The 22,157-nt window shown below is 38.6% G+C and overlaps 1 protein-coding gene across 2 annotated transcripts in view; it reads left to right on the forward strand.

Annotated features, from left to right (window-relative positions):
- Positions 1-22,157, forward strand: part of Ccdc178 (coiled-coil domain containing 178) — a 339,248-nt gene that overhangs the window by 298,508 nt on the left and 18,583 nt on the right. For both annotated transcript variants that reach the window (XM_076913040.1, XM_076913038.1), the window contains one exon: positions 6,816-6,950. In XM_076913040.1, the coding sequence (XP_076769155.1) occupies positions 6,816-6,950 (135 nt within the window). The remainder of the gene's footprint in view (positions 1-6,815; positions 6,951-22,157) is intronic.

The following is a 22,157-nucleotide window of genomic DNA, read 5'->3' on the forward strand; positions in this document are numbered from 1 at the left end:
CCTGTGAGTTTGGAGCATATTAGGGTTATTACGTTCATATTAGGGTTATTACGGTTACATTGTAACACCACAACCTAGAGCATCTAAGGAAGGCAGGGCTTGTTTGGCTTACACTTCTAGATCATCATTGAAGGTAGTCAGAACAGAAACTCAAGCAGGGCAGGAACCTGGAGGCAGATGAGGCCGTAGAGGTTGTTGCTTTTACTGACTTGTTCCCCAAGACTTGCTCAGCCTGATCTCTAATAAAACCCAGGACCACCAGCCCAGAACGACTCTGCCCACATCAGTTATTAACTAAGAAACTGCTCTATAGACTTGCCTATAGTCAGGTTTTATTGCATCATTTTTTTTTCAATTGAGGCTCCCTCCTCTCAAATGACTAGTTTGTGTCAAGTTAACATAAAACTAGACAGCACAACTGACCCTTTGACAATTTGACACATAAATATATCACGAGCCACAACCTTTCCTTAACTTCTACAGTCCTTAAAAATTAAAATGCCTAGAAATTCTCTTTAAATACCTAGTCTCTTTTAAAATTCAAAGTATTTTGGATTTGAAAATTCAAGGTATTTCAACTGTGTACTCCTGTCAAATTAAAAATAAATTCAATACTTTACTTCAAGATAAGTAAGAAGCAGGCAGAGCCACAATCTCAACAAAGCAACACCAACTGCAAACAGTAGAAACAACTCAATGTCTACTTATCTGGAATTCCCTCTCCATCTTCTGGGCTCCTCCAAGGGGCTTGGATCACTTCTCCAGCTTTTCCTTCTGCAGCACACACAGCTTCTATTCTAGGATCCAGATGGTTCCACCTCACCACTTCTGCCATTCTTGGTGGCCAGTCTATGGAAGTGGAATCTCCAAAATGGTGCCATCTTCTACAGCTGGGCTGTACTTTCACCAATAGCCTCTCCTAGTCTCTCCTTTTGATGCAAAGCTTCAACTTTTCTTCATGACCCCTTCAATCCTGGGACTTCCACTGAGGTGCCAAGCGTCAGCTGATCTCCATGAGCTCTTCATGCCTTCAAAACCACTACCTTCTGAGTGACTCTCAGAGTAGAAAATTCAGCTGCCTGCACAAGGTACTCTGCGAGCACAACTGACCCTTTGTCAACTTGACACATAAACACATCACATGCTACAAACCTTACCTTTCCTTGCTAATTTCTCAGCTCCAGCTGAACAGCTTTAATTGTCCCAGTAAAGCAAAGGTTTTACTTCAGTGGTTCTGGTCTCTTGTTAAACATAACTGACTCTTCAGCCCCAGCTAACTAGAACCACATATTCATTACACAAATGGCCCAGCAGAGTCTTTGCTTCCCTTTGAAACATCAGAAGCCAGGCCTCCATTTCCTGCACTGCTGTCTACATTTTTATCTTCCAAGTCACTACAGAACAGCCCACTGAGTTCTCAACAATCAATGGTTTTTCTAGCCCAAAGTTCCAAAGTCCTTCCACAGTCTTCCCCAAAATGTTATCAGAACTGTTCACAGCAATTTCACACAATCTTAGTACCAATATGTCATAGTTTGTGTTACTAGTGATGTAATAAAATACCATGATCAAAGCAAACTTGAGAGGAAAGGTCTAATTTTGCTTAACACTTCCACAACACTGATCATCACTGGAGGAAGTCGAGACAGAAATTCAAGCAGGGCAGGATCCTGGAGACAAGAGCTGTCTAGGTTTAGGGTCTAGAGGTTAAAATGTAATTACAACATTTTTCCCTTCTCTTTCCTCCCTCCAAACCAGCTCATATGCTCACATGCTCCTCCCCTCTCTCCTTAAAATGTACAGTCCATTTGTTCACTAGTTGCTATTGCACGCACACACACACACACACACACACACACACATGCATACATATATACACACATTCATGTACATAAATATAATCTGCTCAGTTCATAAAAAGTGACTTGTATGAAGAATGATTTCAGGGCTGACCATTTGACACAGGACAACCACTTGGTGTGCTCCTTCTAAGGCAGGCCACCTCTCCCACGGCCAGCTTTCCTCCGTTGCCTATAGCTCTTGAGTAGGGTCAAGGCCTTGTGGGCTTTTTTTCATCCAGTTCGGCATATTCACTGCTGTTGTCATGGTTAGGAGTCATGCTGGTGAGACTTCATGGACACAGATTCTGATGTTACTAGGAGACACGATCTCACAGCAAACTCCCTCATCCTCTGGCTTTTACAAACTTTCTGCCACTTCTCTTCACAATCTTCCCTGAGCCTTAGGTGCAGGAGTTGTATTGTAGATGTACCCACTGGTACTAAGCTCTGCAACTCTGCATTTTGATTGGTTGTGGTTTTCTGTAATAGTCTCTATCTATGCCACAGAAAGAAAACTTGTCTTTATAAACTTTCAATTTTTTTCCTTTCTACAGAAAACTGGTAGTTAAAGATTTTCCCCAAACCTCAAAAATGCTGAGGTATAATTCTTTGTGTGTTAATCCTTAATGACCTTCTCTATTCAAGGAACTTCAAACTGTTCTCTCATACTGACACACTTAAGGTCTTTGTATTATTTTCATGCAAGAACACAGAAAAAAATGAATAGAAATAGACCAGTGTCTGGCTGTGGGTCTCTGTATCTGTTTCACTCAGCTGCTGGGTAAGGCCTCTCAGAGGACCGTTATGGTAGATTCCTTACTTCAAGCATAACAGAATATCATTAATAGTGTCAGTGATTGGTGCTTGCCCATGGGCTGGGTCTCAAGTTGGACTGGTTATTAATTGGCTATTCCTTCCCATCTCTGCTCCATATTTATCCCTGCATTACTCTTAGACAGGACAAATTTTGAGTTGCGGACTCTTATGTAAGAGTTAGGGGAAAGACTGAAAGCCCTGAAGAGGACAGAAACTCCACAGGAAGACCAACAGAGTCAACTAACCTGGACCCTTGGCATCTCTCAAAGACTTCACTACCAACCAAAGAACATGCACTGGCTGGACCAAGGCCTCCAGCATATAGTCTATCTTGTCTGGCTGCAGTGGAAGAGGATGTACCTCACCCTGAAGAGACTTGATGTACCAAAGGGGAGGTGGTTACCCAGGTGGAGTTCTACCCTCTTAGAGGAGAAGGGGAGGAGGAGGGGAGAGAGACCCAAAGTGGTGGGCACTAGGAGGGGGCAGAATTTGAGATGTAAATAAGTAACTAAATTAATTTTATAATAATATAATAAATAATAATGATAGAAAAAATAGACCATATATCCAGCTGCTTCTGTGCACTCAGCTTGTAGAGTGAGAAGCATTACCCTTCAGCCATTTTGTTAGCACAAGCCAGGAAGTTCCCACTTGTGCAAGCTGCCTTCAGATTAAAGAACTTCTTCGAAACCCAGCTTCTTTCTTCTTTCTGGCTACTTTAATATTAATTCATCATTCCTTGTGACAGGCAGCTTTTATTTGTGGATCTGTTTCCAGTATCCTGGCATCTCATGGGAAAATAAGTTCGTCTGAGTGCTAAACTAGCTTCCAAATAATCACATCCTCTACGTAGAAAGTACACTCCAAAAGAGAATAGGAAAGGTAAAGTCATGTTTTAGCATGTGCTCCAACTATGAAGAATTTGTTATTGTTTTGTGGTATCATGGATCAAAAGCAGAGCCGTATGCCTGCTAGTCACATTACCTACCACCATGCCCTTCAGTGTGATATCTGATACTACATGATCCAACTGAAAGAGATCTTTAAGTCTTAATAAATAACTTATGAACCATTATTTCAGGCTTATTACCATGAACATTCATTGTTCTGACTGTGTACAATCTATTCTATGTTTAAACAATAAATTTCCACTTGTTATGTATTGAAATTCTTATATTACAATAATTTAATTGAACATCATATAAGCACACAATTCCATGGAAACGTGATGTGTGCGTAAAGTTTTGTAATTCATTTCCTAGTAACATCCTACAGATATAAACAAGTACTCATTTCATAGTGCAACTTATTTTTCAAGACATTCTGTGGCTCAGATCTGCAGCACTTTGGTTGTTCATCGAAAACATCATGACAGCTCTTAGCCAGAATCCACAACCACATGTCAAAGGCAAAAAGCAGAAAGTGATTGGATTCTAATCATGGTGTCAACACAGCTTGGAATATGAGCTTTAAGTTAGAAGTAGGTAACCTCTTAAAAATACTGATTTTTACACTGTGTAAAGATGTCTCCTGCAGACAGCAATAACCTGTGATCTACTGACAGGAAGGAATGAAGGCAAGAGATTTGTTTAAGAAAAAAAAAAAAAAAAAAAAAAAAAAACGTTAAATCACTTCAGAGCCTAGATCCTAAGTGATATATAGATAGGTTTTGATGAACAAACTATATTTATTTATTATACAATATAGCTACTTTATTGAAAATGTCTAGCTTATCTTTGGGGCTATTGAGTCAGAATATGTAGAACTAAGCATCAGTATACGTTAGATACAATAATTAATGATGAGTTATTCTACAAGATAATTTCCTGATAATTTTAGTTTATAACCAAGTAAGGAATTTTCCACTCTTCTCTCCATCTTTGCACTTCCAAACAGGCTACCCTGTCTGTCAGACCAAGTGTTATGTCATAAAGTTTTCCACACATGTGCTAAGAAATAATTCCTATCTGGCGATGGTGGCATCTGCCTTTAATATAGCACTTGGGAGGCAGAGGCAGGCAGGTCTCTGAACTCAAGGCCAGACTGGTCTACAGAGTGAGTTCCAAGACAGCCAGGAATACACAGAAAAATCCTTTTTACAAAAACAATAATGATAATGATAATGATAATAATAATAACCAGAACCTTTGTCATCATTTCTTGTTACTGAAGTCCAGGCAATTTTCCTGGTAGATTCTGTAGCCTTGTCCAGTTTCAGACCCAAAGTAATTTGTAAATTAAATACAGCCTCTTATGCACATTATTGTCAGTACAAATTGATGAGTTGCTAAAGTCAAGATATAGGTCCATGGCTAATTTTGACACACTATTACATAACTCCAAGACCCACATCCTCCTCCTGTCCTTGGCACAGGTGGGATAAATCTTAATGTGACCATTCCAGTACTTGTGTGCATATCAAAGGAAAACTAAAGTTTCCAAATGCAGTAACAAGTGTATCAACCTACAGTTCACCACCTGCCATTAGTTATCAGACGTGGCTTATGTTACAGACAAGCAATTTACAAAAAAAAAAAAAAAAAAAAATCACTGCACTTTTGTTCCAAAGTAATTGTAATCTTTTATTTGCTGACTTCACTTTAAAAATCTAAATTATCCAAAGTTTCTCTAAATTTATTCTGCATTAAGTAATTCATCATCAGCCAAGTAGAGATGTGTTTTTAAAGATACTTTTGCATTAAATTGGTACAGAGTAGTGGCTTCAGTTTTTGGCATGTGAACTGAGCCAAACTCTCTCTCTCTCTCTGTGTGTGTGTGTGTGTGTGTGTGTGTGTGTGTGTGTGTGTGTGTGTTGTAACAAAGCCTAATGAAATTATTGAAAATAAAAACTCACACACAGCATCAGGCATTTAAAAATCACTTTCTCAAAAGAAAATTTTAGTGAACTATACACAACAAAGATTTCTGAAATTCGTGAAATGAATGTTTTACAGACAACCGTACATTCCTGTACTTTTGGCCCCCTGGCAGCCTTACCTTAACATTTTTTATTGTAGGTGTGAACAGATGTTTTATATGAATTCCCACTTTGTTATAGTTTTGTTTCTTCCCACTTTGCAACACTATGTGCTTATTCATGCTACCACGCCCCAAATGAGTTTTCAATGCCGGCATATACTATGTGACTATCTGGGTCCTTTGTAAATGTAGTTTATTGTTAATTTTGATAAATTTATTCTGATTTAATATAGACTTACCGTAGTAATTCTTACAGAATGCTGTCTGAAGGAAAGAGTTGCTTTTTTATGCAAAACTTCCACTTTTCTCATTTTTACTGTTGATGCTTTTATATTTTTATATTAAACTCCCCTGTGTAATAGAACCCAAAGGGAGATCTCTCTCTCTCTCTCTCTCTCTCTCTCTCTCTCTCTCTCTCTCTCTCTCTCTCTCTCTCCCTCCCTCCCTCCCTCCCTCCCTCCCTCCCTCTCTTTCTCTCTCTCATCTCCAGGTCCACAGTTAAATGTACCACTCTAAACACTGGGTCTTTTGTACTTTAATGTTGACGTGTTTCCATGTCATGTGATCAGAGGGAGGCAGATTAATCCAGAGTCCTAGCTGGAAATCCCCTCCCTGCTTTTCCCCCTCTCCTCCGCAATTGATGGCTAACTTAATTCTCCCTGGTTTCCTCATGCTCTGATGCACACATCCGCAGCCATAGTAAGCATTAAGAGTAAGAAAAAGATGCAATGGTGTCCATCAACGTCTTCAGGTTGAATTTTTTTAAACTTTGGCTTGACCCGTTGTGCCATTCAAAAAGCGTCAAAAGATTTTTTTTTTTTTTAACAGAAAGGTTCAATATGTCCCGAGGCTATCGGTTTTGAGTTAAACTGGGTGAAGTAGAAATATTTTACTCATCAGCTTTGCAGTCACAGAGTTTGCTTCAGCTAGAACAAAACTGCTGAGGCATTTAGAGAAAATTAACCCCCCATCCTGGCGGCCAGATGTGACTGGTCTCCGACGAGTGCACATGAGCGGGCTGAAAAATCAAGAGACTGTGAAATTCCTGTCAGGTCCGTACAGTGCGGAACGGGCCATTGGCTGCTTTCTATATTTCTCTCCATCATTCTTCTTGAACGGTGCCATTAATTTCCTCTCCTTCCCTGACTTGCGTGTTTTTCCCCTCCCTGTCGCCTTTAGCTCTGTCAGCTGCAAAGAAAGCTGGACCAGAAATGGCAAGAATACTTCCGACTGGTGATCCTTTTTAACGAGTCCAAGCTGGCCAGGTTCCAGGGAGACTCCCAGAACAGCATTCAGAAAATATTAGCTGTGCAGGTAGGTGACTGAAGGGAAAGAGGCAAGATTATTCTGATCTAGATTGGAAAGCAAATGACGGGCTGTGTGATGAAGCATTGAAAGCATATCCCATCAGAGTTTTATAAATTTTTAACCTCTTTGATAGACTGGGATTGCATGAAGGATAAATTCAGTAAGTGAGAACACATACCACACACTATGCATACTTTGGGGGAACAGGGAGATTGGACTGACTTATCTCAAACCTCAGGGAGGATTTTGATACATGCATTCTACAAAAATGTAGTTATTTTCCAGCCTCCAAGCTTTGTGAAAGCCATTCTACTGTGTGTGTGTGTGTGTGTGTGTGTGTGTTTGTGTATAGGAGTGTTTCCAGTTTCCATTCCACATAATTTGTCTTCTTCAATCATTCTCCACACTTCTTGAGACAGGATCTCTCATTGAAATACAACCTAGAGTTCTGCTTGGGAGAGACCTTGTGGTCAGTGGTCCCCAGGTATGCTCCTGGCTCTACCTCCCCAAAGACAAAATTTTAGACATAGGCTGTTGGCTGCACCAGGACTTTTTTCTTTTACTTGTATGCTGGAGATCCAAACTCAGGCCCTCACGGCTGCACACCATGTGCTTTGCCATCTCCATTCTGATTTCAGAAACTTTAATAATTTCCTGAAGACACTTTGCTTTTCTGAAAACATGGTTCTTGTTTGTCCTGTCTCCCTAGCACCCTTCATCTTCTGTTTGGGTCTTCCTCCTAAATACAGATGGCAGTGACTCTATTTGAAAAATAAAATGGTTCAGCCTAGAACATCTGTGCTTCCAGATGCAGGTGACATTTTTAACACCTGTGCTTCCAGATGCAGGTGACATTTTGCTACCTGTGTTAGAATCTGGCATTTGATGACTTGATGATCTTTAAGAGTCTACAACTTGAGAAACCATTGTTGGTCAAGTGAAGTCTCTTGGTGGAATGTTACTCAAATTTGCTCCAAGCTAACATTTTGCCATTTAAAGAGTCATAAAATATGTTAAACAGGACACCTGAAAGGAAAACACATGGTATTTGTTTTGCAATAAATAAATAAATAAATGAATAAAGCAAAATTACCTGTTCCATTAAACACAAAGTGGCAGTGTGGTCCTAGAACCACCACGGTCATCAGTATGATGAGGGATGAGTATTGAACCCCAACTACATGTATTTTCCCAACCTTTTAATCAAAAATAATAGTTTTCAAAGAATTTCCACAACTACTAAGCAATTCCAAATTCCATTTTTCTTAGTATGTCTGCTTTTAGCATTTGCATGTGTGTATTTTGTGTGTGAACGCTTTCTATATTGGTTCTACCAAGAATGGGTTATGAAAACGATTAAAATAAAATGGAAGAGATTAAAGTTTAAAAAGTGATGCCAGGTACACCAAAGCTGAATGGCAATTTATGCACAAAGGACCATTCATTGTATTGGTTTAAAATTCTGAAACATCTCGGGATATTTTGTTAAAGCAAACAAAGCAAAACTATCTGTTACCACACAACATATTAAGACATAGGTAGAAAATGAGTAGATAAATAATCATTTAAATAAATAAAGCACAAATGTGGGTGGCTCCTCCTTGTGCTTCTCTTTGCAGTTTCCAGTGGTCTCTAGATGTCCCAATAACTTAGTCTTAGAAAAATTCTGAATTACTCCATAAATATTTATGTTCTTGTGAATAATACAAATTGTAAGAGTTCACTGTGAATTGTGATGTGTTTACCAACACTGAAAATGGTTGAATAGGACATATTTTAATATATGTAAGATGAGTGTTTAACACATAACCTTCAAGTCATCTCTGTTCTTGTTTTGTATTGGAAATGCACCCTCGTGTTCTTAGACAACATTGATTTCCAGTTGTCTATGTTAGTGGCTCTGAGTAATCTGGAAGTAAAGAGATGGCCAGGGACAAAGAGGAAAACTCAGCTAGTGCCTAGAGACACAACAGGTTAGCTTGACTTAGATTTAGTGTTTTTCAGGAGGAGAAGTTAGTGGCTACATTTTTTTTTTCACTGTAAAATAGATGACTTCAGTTTAGAACGTTTAATCATTAACCTTCATTAAAAATGAAATTGCAACCACTAAATTCACTCCATGAAACCAGGAAAAAAAACCAATCCTCCCATGAGGATCAGATTTAAACAGGAAAGCGAGGTACTCATCCCTCTCCAGGACCCACTAAGTCCAGCCTCCCTGAGGGCTGCTTTGGTCTGTGTCAACTTTTGACAGAGCTTGCTGGTTTTAGTTCCTACTCCCTCTCCTGCTCACAATTTTCCATCTGCAATACCCTTCTTCACTCGCCTGCTAAAAAAAACACCTCATCTCAGTGAGTGTCACTGAAAATTCCTCCACGTCCAACCCCACCTGCTTCTGCCAGGTCACAAGCCTTCATCACCTTCATCAGCTCAAGCCTCATAATGCTATAGGACTCAGGTCTTCACTGCTGACTCTTCATGCTTGCCACTGCATCCTCCTTTCTAGAAGTTTCTAAGATCCCCAAGGGCTTTACTGTATTGGCAACAAAAACATCATTCTCCTTTAGCTATTTTAGGGGTTTAATATTAAGCCGATAGTGCTGAATATCGACTTTGGCTTCCTTTATAATGCCCATTTAGCAAACCGTAATGGGGTCACTTGCAGAGGAGTCTCTGGCTGTCAGGAATTCAGTCCGGTTCAGCAGGGTAAACATTGCCAGACAGCCGTACATTTGTTTTCCATTTTCAGATGGCTTGATCTCAGGATTCATTTCTGTGTGGATTTGGGGGAAATCTAAATATTTTATATCTCCAAAGGATTGTTAAAGATGATTCCGTGATATTAGAGTCACCGGCTCAGCCTTTTGAAGATTTAGTTGTATATAAGCAATACTACATAAAGGCAATTTAAAGTACATGTTCAACAGAAAAGGGAACCTTGGGTTCATCCTTGGAGCTTTTTTTTTTTTTTTTTTTTTTTTTTTTTTTCTGCAAAATAGCAATGTCTACAGGTCTGCATGTGGCAGAAAACGGAGAGGATCAAAGAAGTTTCTTATTTATAAGCTCAAGCAGAAGCCAAAAGGATTAATGATACCCAGAATGAAGATTTACTATATTTGACTTTGTAGCCTTGTGCACAGAACAAAAATGTTTAACTACATTTATTACCCATGATTTTTATAGGACCCAAAGTGAGCTTCTAAAAAACAAACCAAGTCGCAGGTCTAGCAACTACATTAGGCACCATGTCTTTGATAATGTACACACATCTTCCATAGTCATATGTGTGAAACAACACAGTTCCTTTATTTCCATTTCCCTGCAATTCTTGCTCTTTCTCGTTTATAATTTACATGACCCTGTCGTGTGTAATACTTCTCTTACGCTTTATGGAGCAAATATCCCAAGCACTGGCCAGTCACCTAATGGACAGAAGCAGCCACCACATGCAAATGTGACCTTAGGCTGGGCTGCATATGGAGTACATTTTTCTGAAAGGATAAGATTCAACCAAGTTTTCTTAGGTTTGATGTATGTGCTTTAATTTGTTCAATGTAGAAAACATGGTTTAGGAGCCAGACCAACACTGTTAAGAGAAACGGTAATAAGAAGGATGGGGGAAGAAGGGATAGGATTGATATATGGATTAGAAAGCACAGAATAGCTGGCTTGAGAGAAAAACATCTAAAGATGACAATACAAGGTTACCATAGTCTTTGTTGATCTCTAAAAGCCAACGATAGGACCAAAGTACAGGAAAGATGAGCAGGCAACTTTGGACCAATAAGAATACATTTACTATCCAACATGCCTGCTTTTACTCACCAGGCAGATACAGTTGGATGAAAAAGGGCAAAGACGTTGCAGATTTTTAGTGAAATGAACATTTGAAGCTTGGCCCAGGGACTCTGCGGCTCCCACAAGGCCCCTGTGGCCTCCAGACACACATTCCTTGGCCTACCAGCAGCCTTTTACCCACCAGCAGGCCAGGTTTCTAAAGCTGAAAATTGTGTCTTCCTTGTCCATATTTTTTCACCTAAATTAATTATGGTTCTTGAAGCAGAAGCAGAAGAGCTTTGAGTTTGTGAATTCATCAAGATTGAATATAGGCTTTAAGCTTTCCTTCCAGCACCAAGTGCCTATACTCTTATATCCATAGATGGGAACATTCACTGTTGCCTTTTCCAGGAATTCTGATGGCCCAGAAATAATGTGTCAAATAATTTATAGACATACCCCCCCATACATACATACGTATAACCCAGCACACACACATGCATACACATACACACAGAGAAGCCAAAAATCCAAAATCACTTATCTACATCATCAAACAAAATATCTATGTGCAATCTTTTCAAAATAAAAAGAAATTGCGAAACAAATGCATTGCAGGTTTAAAATATAAATTATACTTTAAAATGTATACTACACTTGAGTAAAAAATGGGTAAGTCTTATAGGATGATTTTAGGTAGTAATATAAAAGGTATCTGAATATAGATACAATAATTTAAGAATATTTGTGTTGAGTCTAGAAATAGTTATTACCACTAAACTATCTGAGGAAATGCAATATGATAAAATTTGAATAATTTAAAAGGTAAGAAGGAAGTACAAGTATATACATGGATAATATGATCAAATGTTTAATGATTTGGTAACTACAAACAGCTCCAGGATGCATTTGGAATCTACAGATTTGCCAATTATTCATAAAGGCAAAATTCACTTCATTTAGAAGTTATATATTTAAAGCAAATAAAAACCAAATTAAAAAAAAAACACATGAATCTCAAAGGCTCCAGTCTTGATGAGAAGCTACAGTCAATGGCTGCAGAGAGAAAGAGAGAGACAGAGACAGAGAGACAGAGACAGAATGGGGAAGAGGGAGAGAGAAAGACAGAGAGACCGAGGACAGAAACAGAGACAGAAATAGAGACAGACAAGAGAGAGGGGGAGGGGGGATAGAGACAGGGGGGAAGAGAGAGAGAGAAATGGAGGGGGAGAGAGAAAGAGAATAAATCAGGAATCAGTCTTCTCCAGGAATGAACTCGCTAGTTATACCATCATCCCTCAGCACACATACATATGAGCAATACAAATGGACCCTGTAGCTTTCATAAGTAGATTTTGTGTGTGTGTGTGTGTGTGTGTGTGTGTGTGTGTGTGTGTGTGTGTGTATGTAAAACTATGACTATGGAAGAGGCCAGGAACTTGAGAGGAAATTATGTGAATATGGTATTCATGTATGAAATTCTCAAAAGAAGTGTAAATATTTTAAGGTTTCAGTCTAAGAAGAAATGAGCAAGAATGAGACAGAAATACTCAAATTCATATGTTTCATCAATAACAAGCTTGATGCACCTGACGAAAATACCTTCAGAATATGTGAAATAACACATGATTGAATTTCAAATAAAAATAATTATAACTCCTAAGTTTTTTTATTTAATATATTTTGAGAATTTCATACACGAGTACTCTATTGACATTCCCCTTCTCTCCCCCTTAAATTTCTCTCTCATACTCATGCTATCTACTCTTTGGTAATTATTATTACCAAAAATGAGTTTGTGGTTTTGGTAGTGAACCTAGTCTTTAACAGCTAAGCTCTCTCTCTAGCCCAAAGGGATCAGGGACATCATGAGAACACGGCCCACAGAATCAACTAAGCAAGGCTCATGGTGCCCCACAGAGACTGGAGGGGTAATAACAGAACCTGCATGGGTCAGAACTAGGTCCTCTGCACATAGACTATGACTGTGTAGCTTGGTGTCTTGTAGGACTCCTAACAGTGGCAGCATTGGTGTCTCTGTCTCTGCCTGTTCTTGGAGGCCGTTTCCTCCTATGGGGTTGTCTAGTACAGCATTGATACTAAAGTTTATGTCTAGTCTTACTGAAACTTGTTATACTGTATTTGTTTGGTTGAGATCCCTTGGAGGCCTGCTCTTTTCTGAAGTGGATCTGGGGTAGAGGTGGGATAGGGAGATGTGGAGGGAGGGGACACTGCAGTTGGGAATGTAATGTATGAGAGAAAAGTAAGATACAGGTTACAGACAATAGATAGGTAGATAGAGATAAATATTAAGTATTTATCTCTAGAATATATATACATATGTATCATATACACATATACATATATATTAATTATATAGCCTGGAAAGTTTTCAGTGATGAAGTTACTATTACTATAAATAAACAATACTACCATTCCTTCTTCAACAAACAAAAATAGTACCATGTATCCAAATGCAAGTATTCAACTTTAGAAAATATATCCTTCTGATTTAATATAAAGAATTAAAAGGAGGGATTGTTTTTATTCAATATGCACTAAGCAGTGACTGTTAAGAGCAACAACAATGTTCTCTAATAAGAAACAAACTAACATGTAAGAAAATTCCCTCAGTTTCTTATGTTTTATAAAATAGCAATTGAGGCAGAGACTCTGGGTAAGAAAAAGTCAAAGCTATCGTTATTGTCACAGGGCTGTTTCTCCTATTAAGAGAAAGAGGAAGCATTAGAGTGTTTGAAGATTTATGTTACCTTTATTTTGTGTGTGTGAGTGTTTTGCCCTCGTGTATATAAGTGAACATCTGGTGCCTGTGGAGGTCAGGAAAGGGTATCAGATTCATCAGAACTGTTGTTTCAAAGGGTTGTGAGCTATCCTGTGGGTGCTGGGAACTGAACCCCTGGGTATTCTGGAAGAGCAGTGAGTGATCTTAACTGTTGAGCCATCTGTTCACCGGGAAGCATTAAAACTAATAAGACCTGTGGGCCCTGAAGGGGATGGGAACTCCACAGGAAGACCAACAGAGTCAACTAACCTGGTCCCTTAGGGCTCTCAGAGTCTGAACCACCACATATGTAGCATATGTACAGCTTGGTCTTCACATGGGTCAAGAACTGGAAAAGAGTGCGATCCCAAAAGCTGTTCCACGTATGTGGTGTATGTTCTTCGAGCTGGGCTGCCTTGTCTGGCCTCAATGGGAGAGAAAGTGCTTAGCCTCTCAGAGACTTGAAATGCCAGGGGTCCTCACCTGCTCAGAGGAAAAGAGGAGGGCAGAATGGGGGAAAGATTGTGGAAGGTGGTGACTAGGAGAGGAGCAGTGAGTGGAATGTAAGGTGAATTAGTAAAAATAATAATAATAATAAATAATAATAATAATAATAATAATAATAATAATAATAATAATAAATTAATTAATAAGACAGTTATTCAGCATTTCAACCTGAAATACAAAGCTCCTAAGAGTAAGCAAAGAAAATGACAACTTGCTTGACAGGAGTAGAATAACTGTAGGGGAAAACCTCTGTGCACATCTGTGAGGGGAATTCTCGATTAGTTTAAATAAGTTGAGAGTGCCCATCCTAATGGTGGGCTGAGCCACTGCATGAGCTGAAGGCCCGAGCTGGATAAAATGTGGACTGAGCACCCGCACTCCTGGCTCTGCTCCCTGGCTCTACACACATGTGGCCAGCTGCTTCAAAGTCCTACCATAAAAGGTGTATTCCCTCTAAATATGTCAGACTCTTGCAGACCTCTAAGGAGACAGCTATATCAGGCTCCTGTCAGCATGCACTTACTGACATTCACATCAGCGTCTACCTTTGGTGACTGCACATGGGATGGATACCCAGGTGGAATGGTCTCCAGACAGCACCTCCTTCAGTTTCTGTCCCACACTTTGTCTCCATATTTGCTCCCTTGAGTATTTTGTTAGTCTTTCTAAGTAGGACCAAGGCATCTACACTTGGTCTTCCTTCTTCATGAGCTTCATGTGGTCTGTGAGTTGAATCTTGAGTATGTCAAGCTTCTGGGCTAATATCCAATTAGTGAGTGAATACCATGTGTGTTCTTTTGTGATTGGGTTACCTCACCCAGGATGATATTTTCTAGTTCCATCCATTTACCTAAGAATTTCTCAAATTCGTTGTTTTTAATAGCTGAGTAATATTCCATTGTGGAAATGTGCCACATTTAGAGGCGGATGCTCACAGCTAACCATTGAACTGGTCAAGGGGTTCCCAATGGAGGAGTTAGAGAGAAGACTGAAGGAGCTGAAAGGGTTTGCGGCCCCATGGGGAGAGCAACAATAGCAACCAACCAGAGCTCCCCAGGATCTAAACCACCAGCCTGGGAGCACATAGGGATGGACCCATGACTCCAGCTGTATATGTAGGGGAGGATGGCCTTGTCAGGCATAGGTTGGAGAGAAGATTCTTGGTCCCATGAAGGCTAGATAATGAGTGTGGGGGAATTTGAGGGTGGGGAGGTAGGTGGGGCACATCCTCATAGAAGCAGGAGGAGGGGGTATGGGCTAAGGGGGTTCCTGGGTTGGGGGGGCTATGGGGTAAGGGAATAAAATCTGAAATGTAAATCAACTATCCAATAAAAAATATAAAAAAAAAATAAGAAAAGGAAACCAGAAAAAAAGTTGTATTCCCTTGGAATGTAAAGTTTTTACATTAAAATTTATGTTATTTTTTTCAAATATAAACATTATTGTAAATCTTCTTGTCTGCATAGAACCGAAAATGCTGGCAATTGTTCTAAATAATCCAGTTTGAGTTTTTACATAGGTAAGTGGTGAGGCTGAGGGATTGGTTGCTAGGTTAGTATCATCAGGACCTGGGCTGGTAAGATGGTTCAGTCAGTAAGGTGCTTGCTGTACAAGCATGCACCAAAGTTTCATCCCCAGACTCCTAAGAGAGGAGGGATGGCATCACGCCTCACTTGTAGTCCTAGAGTTAGAAAGACAGAGCCATACATTAGGAACTTCCAGGCCAGTGATAGATTGTGTTCAAAAGGTGGGGGGAGTGGGTACACAAGGAATGCAAAGGACTAAAGAACAATACCCAAGGTAGTCTTCTGAAGGCCTTTCCTGTGCACACACCTGCATAACATAAACAACAACACACCAGGTATATCTCCGAAGGTTAATATACCTCATGAAATGAAGTATAGGATTAACCCTGTACACAGTAAGCAACCTGCTACTGTAACTCAAATCTTTCTCGTGTGTGTGTGCGTGCGTGTGTGTTTTCTATTAATACTGTTATAAGGTAATTTGAATATGCAACCAATTCTTATCAAAAAAAATTTCTGAAACCAACTAGACGCGAGCCTAGTTAGACATTACAATACTTTTCCCGTCCACAAGCTTACTAAGCATTGGCTGATGGTATAACTCAGTCGTTGACGGTTTGTCTAGCATATGTGAGGACCTGGGTTCCACTCTCAGTGTTGTGAATTAATTAACTAATTAATTAATTAATAAAATCTAGCAACTCCAAGTTTTACACAGCACTTTAGACTCCTGAGAATTCAAGAAACTCCATCTAAGCACACAACACTGCTGGTCATATAATGTAATGAAAGAAACGCTTGGCTAGCTTCAATTCCTTTGGCTCCTTCTGCTGCTTTTAGAGAATGCATAGGCATAGAGACAGGAAGAATTAAACAAATGTTCTTACTTAAAACAGTAAAATTATCGAGTCACACTTTGGCCAAATACCTTCCTTTAGCTGTAAAATCAGCATTCTGTTCTCATCTCAAACTGATTATTGCTAACAAACAAATGTCTGTTGTTGAAAAATCATTTCAGACTCAGAAAATGGTGTCTGAAAGGGATGTTAGCTCATTTCTTCCTACTCCTACCTTTAGGACCTACTATCTCATTATCCTTCCCTGGTAAAATTATGCCTCTGGAATTTTATCTTGATTGATATTAGGGGAGTGAATTGCCACAACATACCGAAGCACTGGATTTACTCCCTCCTAACTGAATGCAAGGATGATACACACAATACATATCACAGTACATGTGATTCTTGATCTTCAGCCATCTGCAGCTAAGCTGAGGAATATCAATTCATTTCAATGTATTTCTTAGGGTCTGCTCTATGAAAGACATTTTGGTACTCTGAGGTCCACAAGTACACAGGACAATATTAATATTCATCCTCATAGAGCTTGTGACCTCACAGAGAAGGCAGGCACACCCTGCTGTATAAGTAAAGCTGGAGGCAAGAAGAGTTCAAGCTGAGTACAGAGAAGAGATTTCCTGAAAGGAATAATTCCTAAACTATATCGTGAATATTGAAAGTAGCAGCTCCAAGAAAATATTGCAGAATAATTAATGGCGAGGTTACGAGTAATCAGATGTGGGTGATAAATGTTACAGTTAGCTAAAAAGCAGAAAAAGAAGTACTTAGGTCTTGTTTCAGGAGGATATCTTTGTCAAAAGTGAGATTTGGATCAGGCTTCCTTCCAGGGATAGCTAAACATAAAATGGAGAAAACCATGGGAAGAAGGGAAGTGGGCAACTTCAAACACACAAGTCCTGGAGGGCTAGGGTTACACAGTTGAAACTTGCTTACTACTTTTTAAAAAGATTTATTTATTCTATGCATGTGAGTACACTATCACACTCTTCAGACATATGACAATTGGGCATCAGATCCCATTACAGATAGTTGTGAGCCACCATGTGGTTGCTGGGAATTGAACTCAGGACCTCTGGAAGAGCAGTCAGTACTCTTAACTGCTGAGCCATCTCTCCAGCCCCTGCTGCTATTCTGTTTTTAAGAAAGTGTTTATGTAGTCTTTATAAGGTGTCACTGTTCTCAGTACTTTATGTACTTTAATAAATATAATTCTTAAAGAATTCCACGATATTCTGTCACTGTAACTCTGTTTTATGGAAAAGAAAACCAAATCACATATGGGTAAAGCGTGTTGTCTAGACTCAATATCTAGTAGTAAAGGCAGGCATTAAATTCAAGTATTTTTGGCCATTGGAGACATGTTTATAACCACATTGTCCTGGCAATTTTCTTTGTGATACTGACATTTCATTGTGTCAGAGGAATACACTGAGAAATGAGAGATTAAGTCATCAACAAGAACACAATGACAGCTGTTTAAGTTTGGCATTCTAGGAGAAATGTATTTATTCTATATTCAGTAAGTCATTCATGACCTTTCATTTCTCAGACCAAGTAGTAAAATAATACATTTGCTTCTTAGGTAACACTCTCTATAGTAGTAATTACAGCTCAAGTCATCATATACTAAGGCAAGCCTCCTTAAATTACTAAAATATATAAAACGTGATGTGGTCATTGAGTTAAAATATTAATTGCTGATCACATTAATTCAGAAACCCCTCCTCCAAAAGATATATACATAAAACTCACATTCATTTATATTATAATCAACTTCTGGAAGCCAAAGATAAAGAGAATAATCATAGAAGCAATTCCACAGGATACAAAATCAAAACTAATTTTAACATTACATAAGAAGCAATGAGGGCCAGAAGACATGAGAGTGTCTCTAACAAGCAGATGAACAAGAAGAAGGCAAGAATAGTCCTCCCAACAGTCTCCAACAGAAAGCATCCTTCAAAACTAATACAAGAAAGAAAAGACAGTTACATTATTTGTCAACATTCTATATTAAAACTCTAATAGATGGACCCTCAAATGACCTGCATGTGACAGTTTTCTTTATTTAATTTCCTCAATTCTTGGAAATGTTTGAGTGATTCTTAACAGCAGTTATGCAATCTTAAAGGTACAGAGATATGTATCTTTCTCCAAATCATATACACATTTTCTGCTATAGTTATCTAAAAGTTGGTCAAACCCCAGTAAATAATTTTGAAAACAGCTAGAATGATGGGAGGAAAACAAATGTACACCTGAAGGAAGTGGAGGGATCACATATGACAAACAAAAGAGCAAACGCTTTTAGCTTTTTAATTTATTTAAAAGACAAATTTAAATACCATAGCTAATGCCCAGGTTTAGGAGTCCTAGACTCTATCTACAAATGCAACATAAATGGCAGCTGTACCAGAAAGGATGAAGGAGAAATAGAACTAACTGTTCCGATCAACATCTTAAATTCATATGAAATAGTACAGAGTAACCCCAACACAAATGCAGTGAGACTTACTGAGTCATAGTGTAATCCCCATGCTCAAACTAAAAAAGAGATACAGCAAAAGTATTTGACTGACCTACAAGAAGGAAGAAGAGTAAAGACAAAAATAAACAAACCAAAAAAAAAGAGATCTAATCTGAGAAAAATAGGAAACTGGTAGCCCTAAATCTTATGTTAAATATAGATGAAATTAAAAACTCCAATTGAAAAAGTATGTAATTATAGTAGATAAAATGTCATTTCCTTTAATGGTGCCTATGACATACATAAAAATTCTTGGAAGTAAAAGGTTGGAAAATCATTCTATGAACACCAAGCATAACACAAGTGAATAAAAGTAAACCCTCACAACTAGAAATAGTACCATGAATAAAGCCAGTCATCCATATACTAAGAAAGCTTAAAGTAAAAACAAAAGGATTTCATTTATCGTGTGATACCCTAATGCTTGCCTCTCTATAATAGAACATGAAGATTTAAAAAAAATAAATAAAAATAAAACCATGGAAGATCTGAAAGACTCCATCAAGTAACTTGACCTAAAAATTTGGAAAGTAGTCCACCCATTCTGGTGCACACGTACAACACCTCCCAGCATAGACCATACACTAGGTCATAAAACAAGTCTTAAAATGCTTTAAGTGATTAAGATAGTAATAGATATGTTTTTGATTGGCACAATAGAAACATTAAAAATATATACTTAGGAAATACTTGGAGGGAAATTCCCTAAATATATGTCACTTCTGCATATTAACTACAAGAGAAATCATGTAATATCACATAATATTTTTAGCAGAATTTAGACTATCCATGTAAGATTAGCCTCATACGGAGAAACTGGAAATTCATACTGGGGAGTCATTGGTTTTCCCAGAGTGGGAAGACTTCTGTGAGCAGAGCATAGGGCTTGGGTAGGGAAGAGTGCAAAATGAGGTTAGGAGAATGATCAAGGCCATGTCACCAATGGGTCTCCCTTAAGGAATATCTCTATTGCTTAATTAATACCTAATTTAGCAGCCGGCACAGAGAGCCCAAGAGAGGTCCTGGGAACATCCTGGGTACATAAGTAAATTAAGCTCTTGATTGCCAATGTTGGTTCGGGCTTCTTTATCCTTTAGATGCTGACTCTGAGGTTAGATTTTCCCATTCAATTTACTCGGGGTCCTCTTCAGTCCCTTAAACAACACATCCTTCTTTCCTCTCCCTTCTCAAGGCCTTCTCATCCTCTCACGACTCCTTCATGGTGAGATTCTTAGGGTTTAGTTAGACTAAAGTCATTAGACTTCCGTCTATCATCTTTACAAATATCAGAATTATTTTATCTGACAGCATCTAGAGCACCTGTCAGTAATGATGAGAGATATGCATCTCCCATTGGAAGATAGATGAAACAATGAGGTAATAGTCCAATGTTGATGTCTAGAATGAAAATACATTGATTTCACAGACATACCAATGTATCAGAGGGTTAATAAATGAAGCTCCAATCAGTGCCAAACTCTATGAATTAAATTCTCTGTTTCCCTCATCCTGTAAAATAACCCACTAAGCATAAACATATTCTTATCTTAAAATAAAGTTCTACATTTCTTATTGCTTTCATTAGAAAGCTATAAATTGTATGTCTTAGGTTTGTACTTAACAATAAGGAAGAAAACAGCATGTTAAGTTATTTAATTCCGTGTTATGTCAGCAGCCCATTATTCAAGTGGAGGGGCCACGTCAGTGGTGTGGGGGAGATGAGCTCCTCAAAGGCAAAACTTAGAGTTTGAAAATTAGTGACTAATGGAGCATATCCAGGAGGTATTTTTCACACAAGTTAGCATCATCATGACATAATGATGCTGCTTTGATGTGAGATTAACCCGGACACACAATTTCTCAAACCGAAGTATCAAGATTCTAGAACAATGAACAGTGCCCTGATAACAAGAGTAAAAGATTACAATGAAAATTCTCAAGAAAGAAAGGTTTGGATAGGGGCACGTGCAACAGCCTTGGTGTGCACAATACCGGGTTTATCATGAGATCCCTTATTAAGGAGAAATTGGGACGATGAAGACAAAAAGACTCAGTAAACCTTAATAAGAAAGTAGAATGATGCAGAGTCAACATGAAGAAATCTCTCTCTTGTCTCAAAGTGTGATTATCTGCATACCTTCTTAATCCGGAGAAATGGAAATGGAGAGTTTTGTTCTTAACAGAATGGAGGGAGTTTTGCTGTGGGGTTTTTAATCTTTTTAAAGAATTATTCGTGGAGAAAAGTATCTGTAATAACAATCGTGTAGAGACTAACTTCCTGAGTTAATTCTTAACATCTCCGTAAAATTAAGTAAAGTCCAGGCAAACGATGACAATAAACCTACCTTACATTTGCGTAGCAGGTTTCAGATGCATGAAGACTTGGTTTGTTAGCGGTAACAGCCCTCTAACAAAGGGGCCCCGCTACCCCATGATGGGGTGCAAATGAAGGTAGAGAGGGTGGGCATGCTGGTGCAAAGATTTATGATGAGCAGCTGATAGATGCTTTCTTGAGCTGGGAATACTGTGATTTCTGTGCCTAATCCCTCTTCATTTAAAGCTGGACTTTGATCTCTTCAAACTGGGCTCCTGTTTTAATCATTCTGCTTTAAGTCAACCCTTAAAGGAAAAACAAGAAATGTCATGGATTTCCACAATTAGGATTTCAGGCTGAGACAGTTATGTCACAAGTATTAAAGACCGTTGTATAGACTTCTTTGTTCCTTCAAAAAAAAATATGGCCCTGCTTTTGTAACACGCCTGCCTCCGATGTCCACCAGTTTACAGCAAATACATCATCCCTTATCATGTATTTGAAGACAACTTTCTCAAACCAAGCTAGTTCATGGAAAGCCCTCTCTGTGTTCCTTGTCAGCCCAATGAATGGCAGTGTTTCAGCACAGCTACAGTAAACATGAGCATAAGCACATCTATTAGAATGTCATCCATAGTTTCAAAGCAGATTATCTTCCTTAAAGACAGTGGTTTTAAAATTTAGACATTTAATTTAATTATCTTTTCCCAGAAGTATATGGAAAATCAGGAACCTAGTGTGAATAACATTATCCTCCCAGAATGAAAACTTGCAATAGCGGAGCTTTTTTTGCCACAAACTCAATAATTTCAGTTTAATCGCTAACTGTGTTTTTGTTTTACAGAACCCGTATGATTTGGAAAAAGAATAAAATTGCTTTTAAAGTACAAAAATAATTATGAACCACTTGAAACGTAATG

This window comes from Arvicanthis niloticus, chromosome 14 (assembly GCF_011762505.2).
Source record: "Arvicanthis niloticus isolate mArvNil1 chromosome 14, mArvNil1.pat.X, whole genome shotgun sequence".
NCBI classification, from domain to species: Eukaryota; Metazoa; Chordata; class Mammalia; order Rodentia; family Muridae; genus Arvicanthis; species Arvicanthis niloticus.